Source organism: Lepisosteus oculatus, chromosome 1 (genome assembly GCF_040954835.1).
Source record: "Lepisosteus oculatus isolate fLepOcu1 chromosome 1, fLepOcu1.hap2, whole genome shotgun sequence".
NCBI classification, from domain to species: domain Eukaryota; kingdom Metazoa; phylum Chordata; class Actinopteri; order Semionotiformes; family Lepisosteidae; genus Lepisosteus; species Lepisosteus oculatus.
Genome location: NC_090696.1, coordinates 23,567,042 through 23,588,509, shown reverse-complemented (window position 1 = coordinate 23,588,509; position 21,468 = coordinate 23,567,042). Strand labels below are relative to the sequence as shown.

At 36.5% G+C, this 21,468-nt stretch overlaps 1 protein-coding gene across 1 annotated transcript in view; it reads left to right on the top strand.

Moving 5' to 3' along the window:
• The first annotated feature begins 2,323 nt into the window (after positions 1-2,323).
• Positions 2,324-21,468, top strand: part of rxfp1 (relaxin family peptide receptor 1) — a 49,824-nt gene continuing 30,679 nt past the window's right edge. The window contains exons 1-5 of the mRNA XM_069187830.1: positions 2,324-2,479; positions 2,614-2,664; positions 4,501-4,650; positions 16,035-16,118; positions 20,310-20,415. Of these exons, the coding sequence (XP_069043931.1) occupies positions 2,473-2,479; positions 2,614-2,664; positions 4,501-4,650; positions 16,035-16,118; positions 20,310-20,415 (398 nt within the window). The 5' untranslated portion in view covers positions 2,324-2,472. The remainder of the gene's footprint in view (positions 2,480-2,613; positions 2,665-4,500; positions 4,651-16,034; positions 16,119-20,309; positions 20,416-21,468) is intronic.

Sequence of the window (21,468 nt, the reverse complement as noted above, 5' to 3'; positions counted from 1 at the left end):
GTATATACAGAAAATGTGGAGATTTTATCAAAAAGAAGGACAAAAATACACAGTTATTTGAGTCGCCTATTTCTAATTTTTTATGTACATATTCTCTAATTACTTCTCTCATCACACGTATTAAAGTACCTATACAGAACTTCTTCATAGCTTCAGGAGACAGAGTTCCCAGCAGCCAAGAAGGAGAGAATGTACACTTAACCCATGAAGTGAACACTGTCAGCTCACTTACTGGGTAAGTCACACTAAACAAATTCATGTCTGGGACAGCCACGTACTGTATAGTAACATGAGCACATCCAAGTTTGACACACAGACATATACAAAGGAACATGAATGATAAAACATGACAACAATCAGCATCAATACCCCACAGTACCAACCACCATAGCAAAACTATTGAGATAACTGTCTAAGCTCAAATCTGAGTTAAGGGAGCCACCCACTGAAAATTGGGGATTTTCTTTGATTTATTCAGCAGGAGCCTCTTAAATCAGGAAGATTTTACAATTAAGGATTACAAATGATTTTGTAACATATTGTAATGCAACGGGGGCTCAGGCGGGCGCCCTTGCCGCATTAGGTCGGCCCCCCAAACCCGGGACTCCCACATCACTAAGCAGGGACCCAGCCCAGTGAGCCAAAGAGAAATCTCTCAACAGCCCAGTAGCTGTAGTCCTACTATCACAGGGAAGGGCAGCAACGTCACTGCTCTGGTAAGCCGGCTCTTACACAGTACCTGTCGGCCGTAAGCGTTACACTCTCCCCCACTTAACTCGCCGTCCCCAGCAAAGGGCTATCCCACCCCACTCTGACACCAATGTACAGTAACGCAACAGGGGCTCAGGCAGGCGCCCTTGCCACATTAGGCCAGCCCTGCACCATCAGGGGCTTGAACCCAGCACTTCCACATCACTCAACAGGGACCCAGCCCGGTGAGCCAAAGAGAGATCTCTCTACAGCCCAGTAGCTGTAGTCCTGCTACTGTATCACAGGGAAGGGCGGCGACGTCACCGCTCTGGTAAGCCGGCTCTTACACAGTACCTGTCGGCCGTATGCGTTACAATATATATAATTGTATGTAATTAGATATTTGATATAGATTTGTGTATGGTATTTATATGTAGGGTTAAATGAAATAACATAAATATCAATTTGTGGTCTGTATGAAATGTGTGTATACCAGAGGTGTTAATCTACCTAACATTGCTAAAGTTTGGATTAGAAAAATAAGCCATTCTTCAATTGCAAATTTCAATAGTGTCAATTGATGGCAGGTTTTTATTTCACTGAGTTCTCATACCTTACCAATGGAATATACTCATCATGTCATTTGGAATGTACCACTGGCAGGAGTGACAAAGTTTTGATTTAATCCCGGCCTTTGCAGGACCACTAAAATGTGTCAGAATGACTCAGCTCTGATTTATGTGTGCAAAAGCCCTCTACATATATGCCTGTCACTTTGGCTGCACGTTTAATGTACTGTGGCTCAGAGCATTCTTCCTTGGTCCGTTTGGCTTTATTTTATAATAATTTGTTATAGTTATGATTTCGGGAGATTTTATTTAACCCTGTGTTTGTTTTCTTATTGTTGGAAATAATTAATACACTTCATTTAAATATTCTGCAATGGACTGGCTTCCAGCCCAGAGCATATCCTGCCTTGTGCCTGGATAGGCTTCGTCACCCCGCAACCCTGTATTGGATAAAGCGGTTACAAATTGTATTGATGAATTCAAACACATTTGATTGCTCTCTTATACTAATCTGAACGTTAAACGGAATTGCATTTTATGTTTGTATTAATGAAAATGCAGAAATGTTTAATTCATCTACTTATCTCTTTTTAGACAAATTAATCAAATATTTAGTCAAATTAAAAGGTGTTGGTATACTGCAGTAATTAATTGCTACCAATAACACAACCCTTTGTGACACTAAAGGTAGACATTCACTCCCTTAATCCTTTAAAAGGGAAATCTCTTCACTATTTACGAAGCACTGTATTGAGGCTCCAATTCACAATGCTTCTAAACGCTACAGTACACACTACTTACAACCTACAGTATGTTTCATTAATTTAACATCCAGTAATTAAGTCACTGTAATTCTGACATTCCAATTTTTATGAGAAATATAAAAATATTATTTAAATTGTTTCTTTTCTGAATGGTAGAAGTAGACATAGCTTTGGTTGACCAGAAGTATATTATTTGTAAAGCAAAATTGCGCTCCGTGGTTTATATCACTATTTTGCATCAGAGGTAAGTTACATTTTGCATTCACACACACACACTCGCCTCTCTGCGAGTTTCTGAGAAGCAGTGCGCTTCTCTGTCTTTGAGAGTCGTTCATTTATTGACATAGCGTCCCAGTTTTATTTTGGAGGCAATAAAGCGTGTCTGCCCTTAGCAGCTATCACTTCACCAATTTCCAGAAAAAGAATTTCCGTCAGCACTGTATCCACCGATGCAAGGTGAAGTGAATTACTTCAGCTCATAGTTTTCATAACTACGGTACCTTGTGGACAGAGGAACCACTAATTCTAATTTTATTTTGTTCAGTGTTCGAGAAAAAAGAAAAGTTTCTTATGTCTGCCGCTTTTTTCAGGGTACACTATGAGATCCTATGTAATAGGTATACTTCTCTATGGATTGAGAGGTAAGTACTGTAGGTTACTTTGTTTTATGGCTGCGTTTCTAACTAATCCATCTTTTTCAAACGTTTAATTACCGAAACGTATTTAAAGCATTGTGTGGATACTCCGAAATTAAGAACTATTTAACCATTTTATTAGAGTAAAAATATTACTTTGGGATCTTATTACAATAAACGGATTGTATGCTTTATCAGAATATTGTGCCTCGAAATACACTCACGCGGTATTTTGAAAGTCAGGTAAAAACCTGGTTTCTGTATCCACCTAGTCGTTCACACTCGTATTAAGAATCTAGGGGAAATGGTGTCCTGGAGACAAGACGTTACCCAAGAGAGACTGGTTTTGCCAGAAGCATTCTTTTGTGTGTTCTTCCTGAAGGATCTTAGGGTTTTGGTGACATTCTTTCAGTATATACCGTATATGATTTGGATTATAAGTCAATTAATACTGTTAAGTTTACTATTTCAGTTGTAGGCAAAAGCAATCTTAGTTTCTCCAAGAAATACAATCACATTGATTTTCAGTCGTGATAACCTTTATACTAGAAGTAACCTTATTCTTTGTAAGTAATTATAGTTTTATATTTTTGTTTCTGTAAAAGCTTAGTAAATTGCATTTGAAGACACAAATCCAAGTTGGATAAAAATAGCTGCTTTGTTAATCAGGTGTGTGATACACTATTAAACTGTACGAAAAAGACTAATATATCACTTGGTCTTGTACGATGGAATTCATCTAGTATTAGCAAATACGCTGCATCACGAAAAATACATTAGTGACTTCTAAATTGTTTTGCTGTGCTTGATGCTACACGCACACGTAGTTTGTGCACAAGCACCTCTAGAATCACTGAAGCAAAAAAGCTTCTCTCGGTATTGATCTTGTGTAAAACGCTTTGAAAAGATTTAAAGAATATACACATAAATCAATCTGAACTTAAATACACATACGCCTTCCTAAAAAGATAATTTACTTTTAAATGTCATGCCATTTTGTTGTCCAAATTTCACATCATGCTCAGTTTACCATAAAATTAACACATCTTTGTTCACCGTGAAGCCGTAAAATATGAATTTTGATGTGGGTTGTTTATAGTCCGTGAAGGTAGATTGCTACAGTTTTTCAAAACAATTAACAGAAAATGAAATGTTTGCAAATGTTTACAGAAAAAAAGCAATTTCTTAAAAATAGTAAAGAATTGTAAACATTCAAGTTATTTTTTCTACTTTATGTTTTTCACCACTGTTTTTATAGATGCACTTATAACAATTCTTATCAGACACAGAAAAGAGAGTCTTGTCATTCAATTTATTTTCTCTGCGTTTTATTTAAAATGTAAAGAGTCTTGTGATTTAGAAATTTGGTTCCACCGCCCCCTGCTGAATCAAAACGGCTAGTGCAATTCTAGTTCGGTTTTACAACATAAACCGTCTAACCACAGCAGTTTACAGTGATATTTTCTCTGGAAGAATATGTATTGCATAATGTCCAATGCCTTCGTTTTATACCAAATTATGTACTAAAATAATGAAATGCATGAGTCTTTTCTCATAAATTCTGGTTGAACTAGTATAGACTATTTCTGTCATATATGCTAAATCATATTTGACCTGACAACTGATTCAGATATTTCTACCAAGAATTTAGACTTAGTCAAAGATTTTTAAAAGGAATATTGGTAATATATTGAAGGTGCTGATTTTGACATTATTTCAAATTCAAAGGCCTGACAAGTGTATCAAAATTAATGATACAACATTTGTTTAATTAAAAATAAATAAATTCAGGTTTTGAAGTTACATAACTTGTGTTTGTATGCTGTCTGTGTTGCATTTCAGTTTCTTTGGCCTCATTCAACATCCCTGAATCTAAATCCAGCTGTCCCCTTGGATATTTCCCGTGTGGAAACTTGACAGTATGCCTTCCTCAGCTCCTGCATTGCAATGGTGAGGATGACTGTGGCAATCAAGCTGATGAAGAAAACTGTGGTAGGTGTGAATTTGCCAGCTTCTTTGCTCCTTAAAAAAATGTATCAGGTTGCTGGAATGAGATAGAATACTGCAGTTTATACATTTTAATTAATCCTTATGTACTGTACAAAAAACCCACAAAGTAACTGTAACTTAGTTACAACCATTCATAATTTAATGTTGTAACCTCATTTGTGTACAAATAATACCGTTCTGGTCATTCCATAGTAATTAAATGCTAGGATTTTAACACCATCGTCAGTATATGTTCATTAAATATTTATGCAACAAAATAAACAGTATAGCAAATCTGTGCACTCGTTTGTGTAAAGTGTATCTTTCCTTTGTTATTCACAGTGATTAAGTGTGTTGAAAGAGAAGGATACAAGAGTAAATGTTTAAATTATTCCTTTGTAGGTTGGGATGGGGGTGGGAGGTGGTCTTCTGTTTTGTTCTGGTTTCTGAATACTGTTTTGTTTATAAAAATAAACAATTAAAATGTTAGAATAAACCAATCTCAAAGCTACTGACAAAAGTCAGCAATATGGACTTCAGAATCAGTACAACAGTAAAAACACATTCCAGAGGACACAAATAGAAATTACAGAAAAATGCATTAATGCTGAGAAGAGGAGGCACTTTTTATACAGAAAGCTGTGGGAGTCTGATTGCTGAATCAAGGTTTCAGAATTTACAAAACACTATTGTGTTTATATTGGAAGCATTAAACCGTTACCATTCCAACTGTTCTGCTTGATGAATATCCTGAAATCTCAGTTCACATGCTTGCTCCACAGGAATGGAGTCCAATGTCTAATGTGATTACTGGGGATAAGTCATTGCTTCACCATATACTGTATGTATTATTGTCTGTTTTAGGTTGTACTGTATGTTTTATGATGCAGGTGGAAAAGCCTACCTGCCAAGGAAATTACTTGTATTGCTCTTGTTGAAGTTATTATTACTTCTTTCCAGTGGATTTTTATGTTATTGTTATAAAAGATATATCAACTTTCAAATTCTTAAAGTAAATATTCTCCAATAAATCCCTTGCTCTATAAATGAGTCTCCAGGTCATTGTTGTAAATGACAATTTGTTTCAGTTGGCAATGTTTTCAAGTTACAGTATGTGCTGCTCATGTCCAGCCTTAACTTCTGTTTACTAGCCCTAATAAACGTAAAGATAGACACATTTTTTTATTAAAAATCTTTGGAAAATAAATAACCATCCACTGTTATGCTCACACTCAGAACTAATTTTGAAAGTAGATAACCATAACAACAATGCATCTAAATAAAAGAAAATCTTACAAGCTTTACCTGGAGGTAATTATTTTTAAAAATATAAGTCAAAAGCACATCTTCCTTTCCAGAATTTAATTGATTGTAGTGCTGAAACCCTCTCACTCCAATATTGGACCAGTCTTGTCCCTGCTATATCTGACCTTCCCCTTTATGGTCTATCTTATACAATACGTACAGTGTTGATTACAGAAATGTGCCTAGTTGGTTCCAGAAAGTTCTGGTTTCTAATAGTCTGACACTTCACTAAATTGGGATCCTGTTTTCATGGTAACAATGAGCTGTGCAAATATATCCTATGTTGCAATTCAGATTGGCTGTCCCTTCTTATGATAAAGTTCAGTGTAAATCACAGAAACATGAGACATAACTCTCTTAGAATGAGATACCCAAAACATACAGTAGCATAACAGTATTATGTGTGATACATGATATACGTTGTAAGGGTGCATTGCATAGTATTATCATTTCTTTTGTAACTTTTATTTTACAATATAAATGTTCTCTTAGTTAATTAGTTGAAAGAGAACATTAATGAGTGAACACATAATAAAAGAAAGACTAATTTGTGTTTACTGCAACCCCAAATCATAAAGTTGTCCTCGTTAATGAATATGTTATGAATTACGTTATGAATATGTAAACTTGATGGATAATATATAACAGAGGTTGAATAACTAATTAAATTATTTTAAAGTGAATAACGATTCAGATATTATTATCATTACAAAGTACAACACTTACTACACAAAGCCATTGATTTATTTGCTTTTCTTTTTGTTTTAAACATTCCCACTTCTCTAAAGATTATTGTGGTGTGCAAGATAAATATGTACTGTATTGAAAGCATAGTAATTTGTCAATTTAATGACATGTCCATTTGTAAGATGATGACAAAGAGCAAGACAAATTGTAATGTGTGAAGTTAGTTAACTCTGTTTTACATTTTATAATTTCAGTTATAATGACTGTTTCATGCTGATTGTCAGGTGTATTTTAGTGTATTCATTGCAGTGGTTATGGTTAATGGTATACTGTATGTTTATTTTCTAACACCTCTGGTTAATTAATGTCAGATAGGGTAAGTATTTGGCTTTATGTGGGCTGGCATTTTGGAAGAGTTGTAGTTGTGATAAGAATTATTAAATCTGTGAGACCTCCCTCTGCAGCATGTAGGAGTCACAAAACAGAAGTTACTGTATAATTGCTACTCATATTGCTCTCCGTGCCTGCTGTGATTTGAGCTCTGCAAATAATGAAATAGCTGTAACCTCTATCTTGTGGCTTTCCACAGTTACTCTCCATGTGACAGCCAATATTCTTTACCCATAATAGTACTCGTGTTTTTTTTGTGGTTAATATTTTTTACTTCTGTTTTTAGTGTGATGACTAACACTAAACATGACTGAAAATAAAAATGTCTTGTCATGTTTTTATTTATTTTCCTTTAGAATAGATCCATTTTTGTCACATTCATATAACCTTTCATTACTGATGATTTTTATTCAAAAGGTGTATTGCAGTTGTCCTGTTTGCGTTGTAAGTAACCAGAGGTACGTTTGCATTTCCCATTGTTTCCATGTCTGTCTTTTTCACATCAACTTTGAAACTATATTTTTCATGTCAATTAAAATACAGTATTTCTATGTTTTTGTAGAATGTTCTTTCCTAATGAGCAGAATAGTTCTATTATTATTAATTCATTTGGATGAAACCTTTATTAAAAGCAACTTACACTTGTTCTCAGTAATACTGCTGGGTATTTTACTGAAGAAATTTGAACAAAGTATTTAATGCAGCTGTGTCCCACCAAAGATTTGTTTCTGCAAATGTCCTGTTAGCTCATAACCAATTGTCCACACTGTTACTTAAGCCCCATAGTTCTTCACTGCATCATGTTGAAACAGGAGCAGTCATGCTGAAATATTCAAAATGCTTTCATGTCTTCATCTGATGTAATGGCTACATGTTGCCATTGACTTAGTTATTGCTGTGCATAATCTCATATAAGGGAACAAGTAAAGGTTTATTCCATGGTGAAAAGAGAAGAAAGGAAACACAACATTTTGGCTGTGGAGCCTTCTTCGGGTGTGAGCTCACATACTTATGATTTTTCAAGACATTTAAATATGTGGTTTGCCAGTGGATTGGTGTGGCATCACCATTTTGTAAGGTGATATGCTGGTATTTGGTGATAATGTATTGTAGGAGCAGTTTGACAAAGCACACAATAAATTGGTTGATCTCCATTCTCACCTATGGTCACGCCCAAAAAACAAATAATATTATTGTTGGCTGTTGTTTGGAACTACGATAATTGTCTCCCACAAAAGCCATAGTTACTGATTTGACCAATATATGATCTGCACACTCTCTGGCAAGATGAACAGATGTCTCGGGAGATATCTGATCATGTACTATGCAAACTGGACATTGTGAACATGAACTTTCTTTGCTTTCTAATTATGACATATTTTGGTAAGAAAAGTGCTGGGCTCCTTTCTAGAAATTGTTACCATAATTAAGTATGGAAGTATGATATTGTTGATAGTAGATTCTTTACTGAATAGATCTTCAAAATGCATCTTTAAAATGACTCTGTTTCATTGATCAGGTAATCCCCATCCTTACATTTCAAGGAAACAAAGGTTTTTGCAGTCCCATGACCATGACATATCTCAATACCAGTAATCCATACCTATATAATGATTAATTTCCATAGTGTTTAAGGGACTATAATGAATCAATTTCCTACTGTAGGAAAAAGTTACTAATCATAGCAATATTCAGGCATTACAACTACCATTAGGTAGGTAGTTTGAATAATACATTATAATAAGAAGCATATACTGTAATTTAAAACAGATGTCATTATCAAGTGAACTTATTGTTGGAAGAGGTAAAGCTGCCAAAACTGCAAGACACAATATATTATTAACTTATTTTCTCATCACATAAATGATATAGGAGGTTGTTGTTTGGAGTGTCTATTAGTATATCAGGATTTGTGAATAATTGTAACACTTATTCCTATAGACTTTGAGTGTTTTTATCAAAGTGCAAAAAGTGTCCAAAACCTCATTATTGTCATTGTTAGAGACCTAATCTAACCTAATTATGTATACTGTACATAACAAATGACTTTGACTTGGTCTAGCCTAGAGCTTCCCAACTATAAGCCTTGTCATTCCAGTGTCTATTGGTTTTTGTTCCAACTGAACACTCAGATACTTGATAGAAATTATAGTTTTCTTAATCATAACTGCTTCATGTGTTCAGATGCCAAAAACAATGCAGATTTGCAGTAAAGTATAACATTGGGTATGACATTTTAATGGTCAGCAGTTTAACTTGATGGTGTTACGAAGCGTCTTTCAGGACCCTATGTGGACGACACAATCCGGAAGGGAGTGAACACACACAGGGGGGAGACGAGGAACTGGGCTGCTAGAGGAACCGGGGTGTGTGTGACGAAGGTGCTCCGGGGGGCGTGGTCCAGGCGAACAGTCCAAAAGAGAGTCCAAAGGGAAGTCCGGTACAGGCGAAGGTCCAGAGTCGGGTGATAAATCCAAGACGAACAAAACAAAGTTATAAGCCGGAGCTAAATCTGGCGAAGGGTCAGTGGGAAGAAAGGGGGAACGGAACCAGGCGCTCCAGGTCCGGTCTCGGCTGGTTCAGGATAACTAGGAGGCGAATGCCACCTGAGCCGTGGATGTAGGGTGACTCTGTGATAGGCGAGCCTCTGGGCGTCCGTGTTCCAACACAGAGCCCAGAACAGAGTGAGCGTCTGGTTTTTAAAGGTGGGCTGGAACAGGGAGCAGGTGCACAAAATCAACTTAAAAGTGAACGAGCCGGAGCGCCCTTAAGGGGGAGGGACTACAATCATGACAGATGGTTTAAGAGTTTAATTCCAGACACAATTCAGATCAGTCAAATAATGTTTTCTGTTAAGGTTTCAAGAACACTAAATAAATGAGAACACAGTTGGAATGAAAATCAAAACAAATTCCAGTCACAAGAAACAGAATTGGGATGCTATGTTCTAGCTTCTAGTTTTGCATTATCTACAAATTTAACAGATTTACAGTACCAACTTCAACAAAATTAAGTTTTTTATATAAATTAAAAAGAGCAAGTGACCTAATACTGATCCCTTTGGTGCTCCACTAATTACCTTGTCCCACTTTGATGTTTTTCCTTTTATCAGTACCATCTGTTCTCTGACCATTAGCCAGAGTCGGCGTTTTATTAATCCACATTAAACTTTTCCATGCTTTATATTAAGTCCATAGCTTCTTTCTCCACTTTAGTGACCACAAGGAAGTGTATGTGTTAGTCAGATGGTAGTGTTACTTTGTGTTGTTTGTAGCAGGCAGAGAAAGACCATAGTTCTTCTTATTTATATTAATTAAGTGTACTCCTAATAAATACAACATAAATTGTACATTAAGTACTAGGTTAATAACATTTTAAATAAAATTAGCTTTTTATTTTAAAATATTTATATAACAATTTTAAAGCATTCATTAATTTATTTGACAAATATCATTTCTGATGCACACTGAAAACATACTGATTAAAAACTGGCTGATGAATTACTTACTGCTTGATGCCTCATATAGATGTATAGTAAACTTTGGAAGAATATAAGATGGTATTTGATCCTATTGTTAAAGATGCCACTGACAATTGGTCAGGCTTCAAACTGAACATTTGGAATAGAAAGAAAGATATTGTAACGACCGCGGGTTTCAGGACGGAATGGAGCAGGCATGGGACTCAGGGAATGGGGTTGAACAACACATTTAATAACTCGAACCGGGGAATGGTACACACTCAGGGACAGGGGTTAAGGCACTGCACCTACCCTAACACACACACGAAGGGAAGAGGCCATCTCCCAGCCTCAGTCCCACTATATACAGTCCTGTAGTCAAGCCCCCAGGCACTGTTCTCAGCCAGCCTTACATGCGCATGGCTAAAGTGCCCCACGTGGCAACTACATTGCCCCCGCCTGAAGCGTTGGGCGTCCTGCTGACCCCAAACCATCCCTCCAGGCTGCACATGCAAGGCAGGCTGCACTGCGGGCTCCTCATCCTAGCGTCTCCGGGTCAGGACCCTCTGTCTGGGCAGGCTCTCCGTCCATGCCAGGACCCTTCGTCTCAGCTTGGGCTCTCTCCCCGCACACTGGGCCTCTCACTGCCCTGCTCTGGGCCTCTGACCGCTCCACTCCATCCTGCTTCAGACACCAATGTGACGACCGCTGACTTCGGTACGGAATGGAGCAGGCATGGGACTCAGGGAATGGGGTTGAACAATACATTTAATAACTCGAACCAGGGAAAGGTACACACACAGGGACAGGGGTTACAGCACTGCGCCTACACTAACAGATAAAGGGAAGAGACTGTCTCCCAGCCTCCGTCCCACTGTATACAGTCCCAAAGTCCCACTCCCAGGTGCTGTTGTCAGCCAGCCTTACGTGCGCATGGCTAAAGCGCCCCGCATCATGCTACAATACTTTATTATAATGATTTCTACTGTAACCTTAAGAGCCAGCTGAGAAGTTCAGATTTATGTATTTGCTTTATTGAAGTATATGTCAGTTTATATGACATTTTTGACCAGATAAGGACATATTTTTAATATTTAATATTTGTAACAATTTAATAAGTTTTATTGATTTGATAAGTGAAGATTTGTTTCTTACAATTATCTCTTTTAAGTGAAACATCAACTATCATGCCAATTACTGTAACTTAGTTTGCATGGAAAGTGCAAAATTAAAACCAAAATGTCTGGTTTACTTGATTTGGTCAATTGATTTGGTCATTTATATTAATCAATTTTATTTTATTCCACTTACTTTGAAGGACAAACTAAGTAAATTAAATGTACAGGACTTTGTCAGTATATTGTCTGTCTGTTTAGCGTGTTTAGACAAATTCACAAAAATGAACCGAAAATAGTTTTTCAAGTATAGTTGCATGAGTTGGCCTAGTTATATGCTCCCTTTTTGCAATATGAAAGTCTAATCCTAACCAAATCATTTAGGAATGGTTTCTTGCAGCTTCATTCATCTTGCATTTATTTTCCCTTTTAAGCAAAGGAGAGGTGTCCTTGAAAATTGAAAAGATGCAGTAAACCTATTTATTTGGATATTATGCATATACATCTAAAACAGGTCTCAATACTCAGTTTGGTATTTCTGTAATATTAAAGCCTCTGAAGTAGATTTTATACCCCTTAGTTCAGAAGCGTCTTAAATAACCTTACCCTGATTTCAAAGGTAAGGAATTTTGGCACATACAGGGAAGTGAATGAGAAGCAGCATGTGAGAAGGATATATAAAGTAGGAACTTTTACTGAGTTTTATGTTTAATATTTTATGTTTAATATTAGAAGAGAATATGAAGTATTTCATATTCAGTATTTACTACAGTTTGACTATTTTGTTCTATTCATTTACATTTTCTTATCATTCATTCCTTTTCTAGTTATAAATTGAGCTTTTTATCTTTGCATTTTGAAATATAAAGATTCACAGAAGATGACAATAAATAATAAAATACTTTTTTGCCACTGATGTTTGGATGCGCTGATGCCAATAATAACAATTTGTTTTTAACATCTAAACTATAAAGAGTATTACAATTTGGGAAAAGCAAATAAAGAACATCACTGGCAATCCCTTACAAAGTCACAAAGGAATACAAAGAAGTTTAACTGATTCAATTATACCACTAAACCTGTCAGAATTAGGACAGATGTAAATTCCTAGTTAGAGAGTAGATGGTGGATTGGTTAACTATGTGGCTGTCAGAGACTGAGCTTTTTGTCATAATAATAAAAAGGTTAGAAACTTTTACACATTTTTGTATGAGAAAATGACATACTCTAATAAGTGATAATAGTGTCACAGTTATAATTTTAGATTAAAAAAATGTATACAACATAATTCAATTAATTCAAACTCCGATGCCATTAACAATTACTATATGTCTGTTGTATAACTAAAGTCAACACTGCATACAAAGGAGCAATTGTCTCAGGTGGAAAACAGACAGATATCACTCTTCTAATGCCACAAGCTCACAGAACTCAATCACAAGTGATATAGTCTAAATTCAAACTGGAGTCTGTAGGGTACAGTATATGCTGTACCTGGACCAGAGGCCTTTCCTGAATGGAACCACATAGAAGCCCATTATTTTTTTTGACTAAATCTTAATAAAATAAAAGAATCAGGGCCTATGAAAGAAAAAATACAAAAGAAAATAGTTTCTGATAGATAAGACAGATGTTCTTCACTCTGTAGTTGCCTTTCCAGAAATTCCAGGTACCTACATTCATCTTGTGGACTGAAATCAAATTAAATCATGACCCCAACACAGTGTACAGGAAGCTCTTTCACTCTGTTCTCCATTTATAACAAAATTACATCATTTCATTAACCCTTTACAATTTCTTGTGTTAGGAATTATCTTTTCGCATACCCCAGCTTGCTCTCCATGAGACACACAGATAGGGAGAGAGCCTAGGGTCAGAGCACAGGGTCTGCCATTGTACAGCACCCCTGGAGCAGTTGGGGTTAAGGGCCTTGCTGAGGAGCCCAACAGAATAGGATTCCTCTGGCGGCTGCAGGATTTGAACTGGCAACCTTCCAGCCACACACACAGATCCTTAGCCCCAGTGCCACCACTCCGCCATTTCGTTTCATGGTCCTTTATTTACAATGCTTTCATTATACTGTAGCAAAGTAAAAATCATGCCAGCTGTACAGTAACTTCCATTAGAACAATAATTTAGTCTGCTTCATTTTTTAAAGTTTAAGGAGTAATTTTTGGAAAAGGGGAGTATTACATTTGTTTATTTTGTGTGTAATTGAGATAGGGTTAGGTAAGCACTCTGAAAAAATACTCTTTTGATTTCATTTAAAGCAACGGAAACACTTCCATTATGCTGACTGATAAAATACTGGCAGATAGGATGAATGTACTGTATAATGAGTGTTTCATTGCTGTCTTGGATTGTGTTTATATAAGTAATGCTCTGATCACAAGCAAAGATCCTTTGTTAGCAAACAGCAGAAAAAAGACTGATGGAAAGTATGTATAGTAAAATTTTGATATTGATTTTGTATTTTAAAGCCTTGTTCTGTAATTCCTTTCAGCTACTGTATGCATCTACAGATGCAGCCATTCAAAACAAGCGGGGTACATTGCTTTACAACGCGGTGGGGATGTCGAATCAGAACGAGTCTTGACGCGTCGTTTCGCACCATACCGCGCTTTACCATATGCAAATTAGATAATGTTAATAGTATCCGGGATCACCTTGTAAATACGCCAGGTGGAGCTAATAAAGCTTAACCTCTCATGTACAACATTTGAGCTGTCACCAGAAAGCATCCTGTTTCAAATCCCAATCACTGCTGAGGGACAATCTTTATTCAATTAAGAATTTAAGTTGTATACTCTTTAGACTTTTAAATTTAAACTGTGTATTACAGCATGTTAATCATTATACATTAAAAAGTTGGTATATTTTATGAAAGCAGGATTGCTCAGTTGGAAAAAAGTACACAACCTACCACCTTTATCATAAATATTTTAATTATGCAGAAATATTTTATGCATCAAAGTCTTTACCGAAGATATCACTAATAGTATTAATAATGAATGACCTTGGACAAGCTGTAAACTTAAAGTATTACCCTGGTCCACATTCTTTGTAATTGTGTTTGTAAACGAAAATACTTTATTTTTCCATTGACAAAGAGTAACACCACAGCATTTAGTTGATCCGATCACATATTTCTTTCCAATCATAGAAAGTAAGTCTTGAGAGTCTCCGATTCACCATGCCTTTCACATGCTCATAAGCAATATTAATTTAGGAACATAAACATATAATGTAAACTGTACTGTATATTGCTGGTCTTGGTAGTTTAAAGAAACAATGCACACCAGTATTCCATTTCTCTATAAACATTTTAAGCATCAAAGTCTTACATGTGGTTATTTCCGAAACATTTTTACGTGCTCCCTCTGACCATATTACTGTACGTTTATATACTTTGTGAAAATTGATAATTTTAACGTTTTCTGCGAATATGCTCGTTATTGAATAAAACAAATGCATACCTTTAGAATTGGATTAATAGGGAATATAATATGGATTTGCGTATCTAAATAACTTAATAACGGTATACCGCGAAGTTTGAATGGCTGCATCTGTATGTCCCCATTATCTCTTGCAATATATGGTTTAAAGGTTTACTTTTTTTCTCTTTTGTTTGTTAAACTTTTATTTGGATTTTTAATGTGTTGCTAATCTTATTAATTATTAATTATGGTATTAACATTATTTTTTAACCTGCTCAAGAAAATATGCCACTTATTAGAAATTACAGCTGCACACAGTCTTGTCATTTTGAAGCAGTTTGAACACTATATTATACTTTTTTGTCTGTTCAGCTCATCAATTAATTTGCAGTTGAATGCGGTTATGATAAGAGGACTTACATAACCAGGGATTTGATTTAAAATCTTTGTCATGCACTGTATATAACTCAAGTCTAATTCATCAGTGAGTCCATAGTAAAGCTGAATGAAATGTTATTGTGTTTTTTATATGTTTCTTGTTTATTGCCAACAAAACAAACCAGATCAATATCCTCCCAGGTATTACTGTACATACTAAATTTACTACATAGGCTTGACTTCCTGCGTAATTAGTCGATATTCATTTAAAAATATTTCTTCTTTCTGCTTCTGAAGACCTTTGACATTTCATACAATTTCTCACAGGTCCTGTGATCCTGTGAGGATAATGTTATTGACAGGAAATGTGGTGTTACATCCTTAGGAAGTAAAATATTTAAATCAATAGTAAATAAACAGTAGTTAAACAGTTTCTTTTTCATTATTATAGTCCAAAACAAAAGCACTTCATGGTGTTTCATTGAAATTGTACTATACTTAAATAAATTTCATTAAGGATTTACATCTTAAAGTTTTATTGTTAATTTGAAGTAATCATTGTATTACCTTGAGAAATAAAATGTCACAACTCTAAAACATTTCTTTTTTTCATAGGAGATAACAACGGATGGCCTCACCTGTTTGACAAATATTTTGGAATTCTGAATAATAATTTTGGAACCAGGCTTGATAAGTGCTGTAAGTATGGCATTTTTGCACAATGAATGTTTGGCCTTTGATAACAGATATTTTACATAAGAAAATCAAACTTTTTATCTTTCATCTAGGTGCTTTAGAAATAATAGAAAAAATAAAAAACAATGCCGAGGAGCACAGCAGGGAGTTTATATTTCAAATACATTGATAGTATATTGGAGTTATTATTTAATATTAAACATATTCACCCCCCTTGGACTTTTTTCACATTTTATTGTGTTACAACATGGAACCATGATGTATTTAACTGATAATTTTTGCCACTCATCAACACAAAGTACTCTATAATGTCAAAGTGAAAATAAACTGCAGACATTTTACTAAGTTAATTAAAAATAAAAACTGAAGTAACCAACTCTGAAAAAAGTCCAAGGGGGGTGAATATGTTTGCAAAGCACTGTATTTTAAATTTAAATATATTTTAATATAATGCATTTTAAAACTGTTTATAATATTTCATAGGTTAGAAAATGAAACATCACCATTCCGGAAACAATCTGGGATAATTCCCTTTAGTGAAGTCTGCTCTAATGCGAGCATCCATGTGAAACAAGGATTAAGCCCTTGCAGACCTAGGAAGAAATGCCGATATGAAGGGCACAAGACAGCTAGTGTGCATATTGAGGCATAAAGTTTCTATTTGTTGTGCAGTATTTTTTAAGTCACATAAACACTATTGGTGTGGTTGGGGTTAAGTGTGTTGTCCTACCCACTCTACAGGTTCTTCATTAAGTGGTCATTCTAGATGATTAGCCTTTGACCATCAGATAACGGGCAATGAGGTTTTGGGCACTTCATTACTGAAGGTGTCAAGATGGACCCAATTTATGATGTCCTGGTTTCTGTTAGAGAGTTATAAAATTACTAAAAAGTTCTATGCACAAAACTAAGCCTTGCTGTTACATGTTTATTTTACCTATAACTGTTTTCACATAGGATAACTCTCACATACAGTTTATTGAGCAGTGAAAGGCTGCAACACCACCTCTGAATTGCTATCACATCATGACATCCTAACTACACCAACTCTTTACAACACAAGGGTCCATTCAGGCCATCTAACTTATTTGGAAGTAAGCAGCTACTTGAGCAAAAAACCTACCATTTCTAGAAAGAAGCCAGGATAATAACTTTAATTACATGGCTGGTTAGCTTATTCCATGCCTTTGTGTAAAGAAGCACCTGCTGTTCAAAGTTTTAAATACACTCCCCTGTAGTTTTCACTTGCATCCTCTGTTTCATGTTTCATGGTTCTTTAATGTTTATAGAATTGACTTTGTCAGTGCCTTTGAGGATTATGAATACTTGAATCAAGTCCCCTGTAGACTTCATGCATTATAACGTTCATTATTTTAGCTTGTCCTTTTGTGCTGTTATAGGACACCCCTTTGAGAAATTCATCTGGTTGCTCTTGCCTGGACAGGAATTTGTATTCAAAAGCTAGAGAGTACAAAAGTAACCCATTCATTCTTAGTGGGATATATTGCCCCCTTACGAGCAATTTATGTGGGCCATTTCAGTGTTTCCACACCTCTGTCACTCACAATCATAAGGTGAGATTTGCCACATCAGTGACTGACTAGTGTCAGCATTATTGCATCTACTTTATGAACATTGCAGCATCTGAGTTATTGGTAATAAATAATCACTTATTTACTTATTTAGGTTTTACACAATGCAATCAGGGTCACACAGTACTCTACATACAATTCCTAGCTTTCTATCATTCTTCATAATGTGCTACATTAATAATTAACCAAGATAGGTGTTTTTTGCTTGAATTAACACTGCAATTCCTCAGGGAATCTAATACAAAATACAATACTATGTTTGCAAATAAGGTGCTTTCAGATGGACTGTGTAGTGGTTTTGATGGGTTTACTGAGACAATTGTTAATTGTGGCAGTAATCACGAGGTTGTTCGTTGGGGCTTTTAGAAAATCAATCGTCAGAACAACTAACAACGCACACACACGGGTTCAATACACGGGATACATTTATTAATATAACTGTGCAACAAACATACACTAGTCTGCCTGGATACGAGCGGCAGACCTTACGGTGAGGGTTATCAATATACAAGGTATATAATCTCGAAGAGATGCAAACACAAAGAGATACACAACAGAGAATATATGTCAATGTATATCGTTCAGTTACCAAATCGCTAATCAGTGTTATTACCCACTGTTACTCTAAACTCGGAAGTAAATACATTACTCATGAATTAAATTGATAACAACTTGTGTTGAGGTACAATTGAATTCTCGAGACGCAATGTAGAACATGGGGTTTACTTATCCACTGTGTTTGGATTTGGAATTCCCGGCACGAACACCAAACCAGCTGACAGGCTCTGTTGCAGCCTCTGTTGCAGCGGTTGTCCAATGGGCGTTGTGACGGCGTCCTCTGGCTACCGGCCAACCAGTCGAGGTGCAGCTCGGAGTAGGACGGGCGGAGGAATCTAACTGCGGCGCGCAGGGCAGTCGTTGCTCCGAGGGGATCTACCAGCAGTCCGGCTGGCTAGTAGAAAGTCTCTATGCACAGAGTGTGACCGCGAGTCCTCACAAGTCACTCTTTTGCCTGGGAAGAAACTGGTTCGTTCCCGGTCCAGCGCTGTTTCTGAATAAGCTATTCAGGTTGTCGACGAGGGTCCAACTGTAGGCTGCCGTTGATCAAGCGGAGCATTCACGTTGGTAGAATTCTGAGTACGTACGGGTTCCTCGGCCTCGCGCTTTGAACAAAGTCCAAGTCCTTTTGCAGACAACAGCAGTTGTCACGTGATTGTCTCTGAGGATGCGCGAAAATGGCCAAGGAGAGCCCAGAACTGAGCTTGCGCTCCCTTTTTGATCAAGACCCAGATGTGTGCTGATTGGTTGAGAGTTTGGCGGGCATTGGAGACCCACGTGGTATTACCACGCCCTGCCAGTCCCTGATTGGTTGGTCAAGGTGAGATATAAGTCACTTACTCTTGACACTTAGGAATGCAGTCCAGATGTCCATTCGGCACTCCCTAGACTGATAGGCGCCAATAGATGACCATTGATCATGATAGCCAGGCTCAGCTAATTGCATCCCCGTCTGGGAGCTTGTTTCTTATCACAAGAAAACACTCTTAAATCAGCTTACATGAATTCTTTCTCTGTGGCTGCACCACAGAGATGGAGGGTGAGATGGGGCCTCTTTTAGGAGCATACCAACGCTTAATTCTGTCTTATTAACAAGCATTGCCGCTACAACTGAAAACATAGAAAGTAAAGACCAAAGTACTTTAAAGTACCAGTTCCTTTTATCACCTTTTGTCTACAAGTTCAAATTCAAGTTCACGTTTATTTGCCATTCCAGCCATATACAAGTATACTGTGGAACGAAATATCGTTCCTCCTGGTCCACTGTGTAAATACAGACAGGACAGACAGGACACTGACATAGACAGGATACACATACAGTACACTGGGGGAATTTAAACCCTGTTTCTGGAATTGGAGTGGGTGCAAGTAGATTCCAGGGTGTTAAAGAGCAGGAAGAAGCTCTTACAGAGTCTGGTGGAGCTAGCCCATACACTGCGATATCTTTTTCCAGATGGTAGGAGGGCAAAGAGTTTTTGGAAGGGGTGGGAGGGGTCATCTACTTTACTGGAGGCCCTGTGTAAGTAGCGTTTGTGAGAGGTGACAGGAATGGAAGGGAGGGAGGCTCCAATGATCTTTTCAGCTGTTCCCACAATTCGTTGCAGGGTCTTGCGAGTCAGAAGCGTTGCAATTCCCAAACCCTGCAGTGATCCAGCTGGTCAGGGTGCTCTCAGTGGTGCTTCTGTAGAGAGTGGTAAGAATGGGCAGGGGAAGGTTTACCCTCCTCAGTCACCGCAGGAAATAGAGACGCTGCTGTGCTTTATTGGCTAGGGAGGTGGTCTCCACAGGGGAGCCGTTGATGTACAGTGGGGAGTGATCAGCGTGCTTTCATGACAACTGTTATGTTTAAAGATGTTGGGCTACTGAGAATAATTTACCCTTACAGGTTAACAGAGACTCATGAAAACAACTCCTAAATTCACTGTGGATAAAAAAAGGTTTTCTGTCAGAAGATGTAGATTGTTCAGTACAATGTTGTTGTCCTAAAGCTGAAAAGAAAGAAAAAGCATATTTAAAGCCAGAATTTTCATTTCTCTTCATGTAGTACTTGGGACTGTTCCAGGCGAGTGCTCGTGCAGAGGTCTGGAAATGGACTGTGATGATGCCCAGCTTCAATCTGTGCCCTCAGTGTCCACAAATGTGACAAAGATGTAAGTAGATCAGCTGAGGAAAGTACTTCTGGAAGGGCAAAGAGCATAATACACTAGGTCTGAAAAAAATACTACCAGCTTAAATAATATCCACCACTTATTTTACAAGTTTATATTTATTAAATTTTTCACTTTTACACTTCAATACTTTGTTACGTAACTGTCAGAGATCACATTTATACTTTTAATATGCCTTTGAGGAGACTTAAGAGGCAGACGCTCTAGTTGTCAAAAGCTTTATGTAAGTTTGTCACTATTTTAAAATACAGACATAACAGTATTTGGTTTTTTTTTGGCAATGTGTTAAGGATATGGACAAATCGATGCTAATACGTAGACACCTTCATGTAAAGTCTGAGTATGTTTGTTCTGCTTTTATTTTTCCCAAACCTATTATTCTGCCTTTATTACAAGCTAGCTTTTCTAAGTATGCTTGGGCTTTATATATAAACATTAGTATCATTATGTTCCATCTTGGTTGAATTTTGTGTTTCATTTATTGTGGATAGATTTATAAAAAACAAAGATACTGCTAATAGTCATGTGAAAGGAAGATAAAAAAATGAATAGTTCTGAATTTTTTGAAAACATAGTACTATTATAAATAGTATTGACAAGGATAAAGCAAATAGCATGAGTGACAGTAATTACAATTTTTGGCATATTCTAGAAAACCAATTTGGTTTCCAGTTCAGCAATTTCTCTCAAAGGTTTATGCAGTTGTGAAGAAGATTAAGTTTTTTTCAGTAAAGCATTTCAAGTCATATTTGACCCATTTCAAGTTAAGGATGATGTATTTCCGTATCACACACACAGCTTGATTGATGATTGATGTTCAGACTAGAATTACATATGAGCCTACAATAGTAAGCATATCTGTTTATCTTACACACAGTACAAATATTTAGAAATTATTAAGTTCCTTTCAATATTAATATAAATTAATTGTTGATATGAAATTAAATATTAAAATAACAACATTTATGATTTATTCAATATGCTTACCTTTTTGTTCTCTGTTTATGTGTTATTTTGTTCTTGGGACATGCTGTT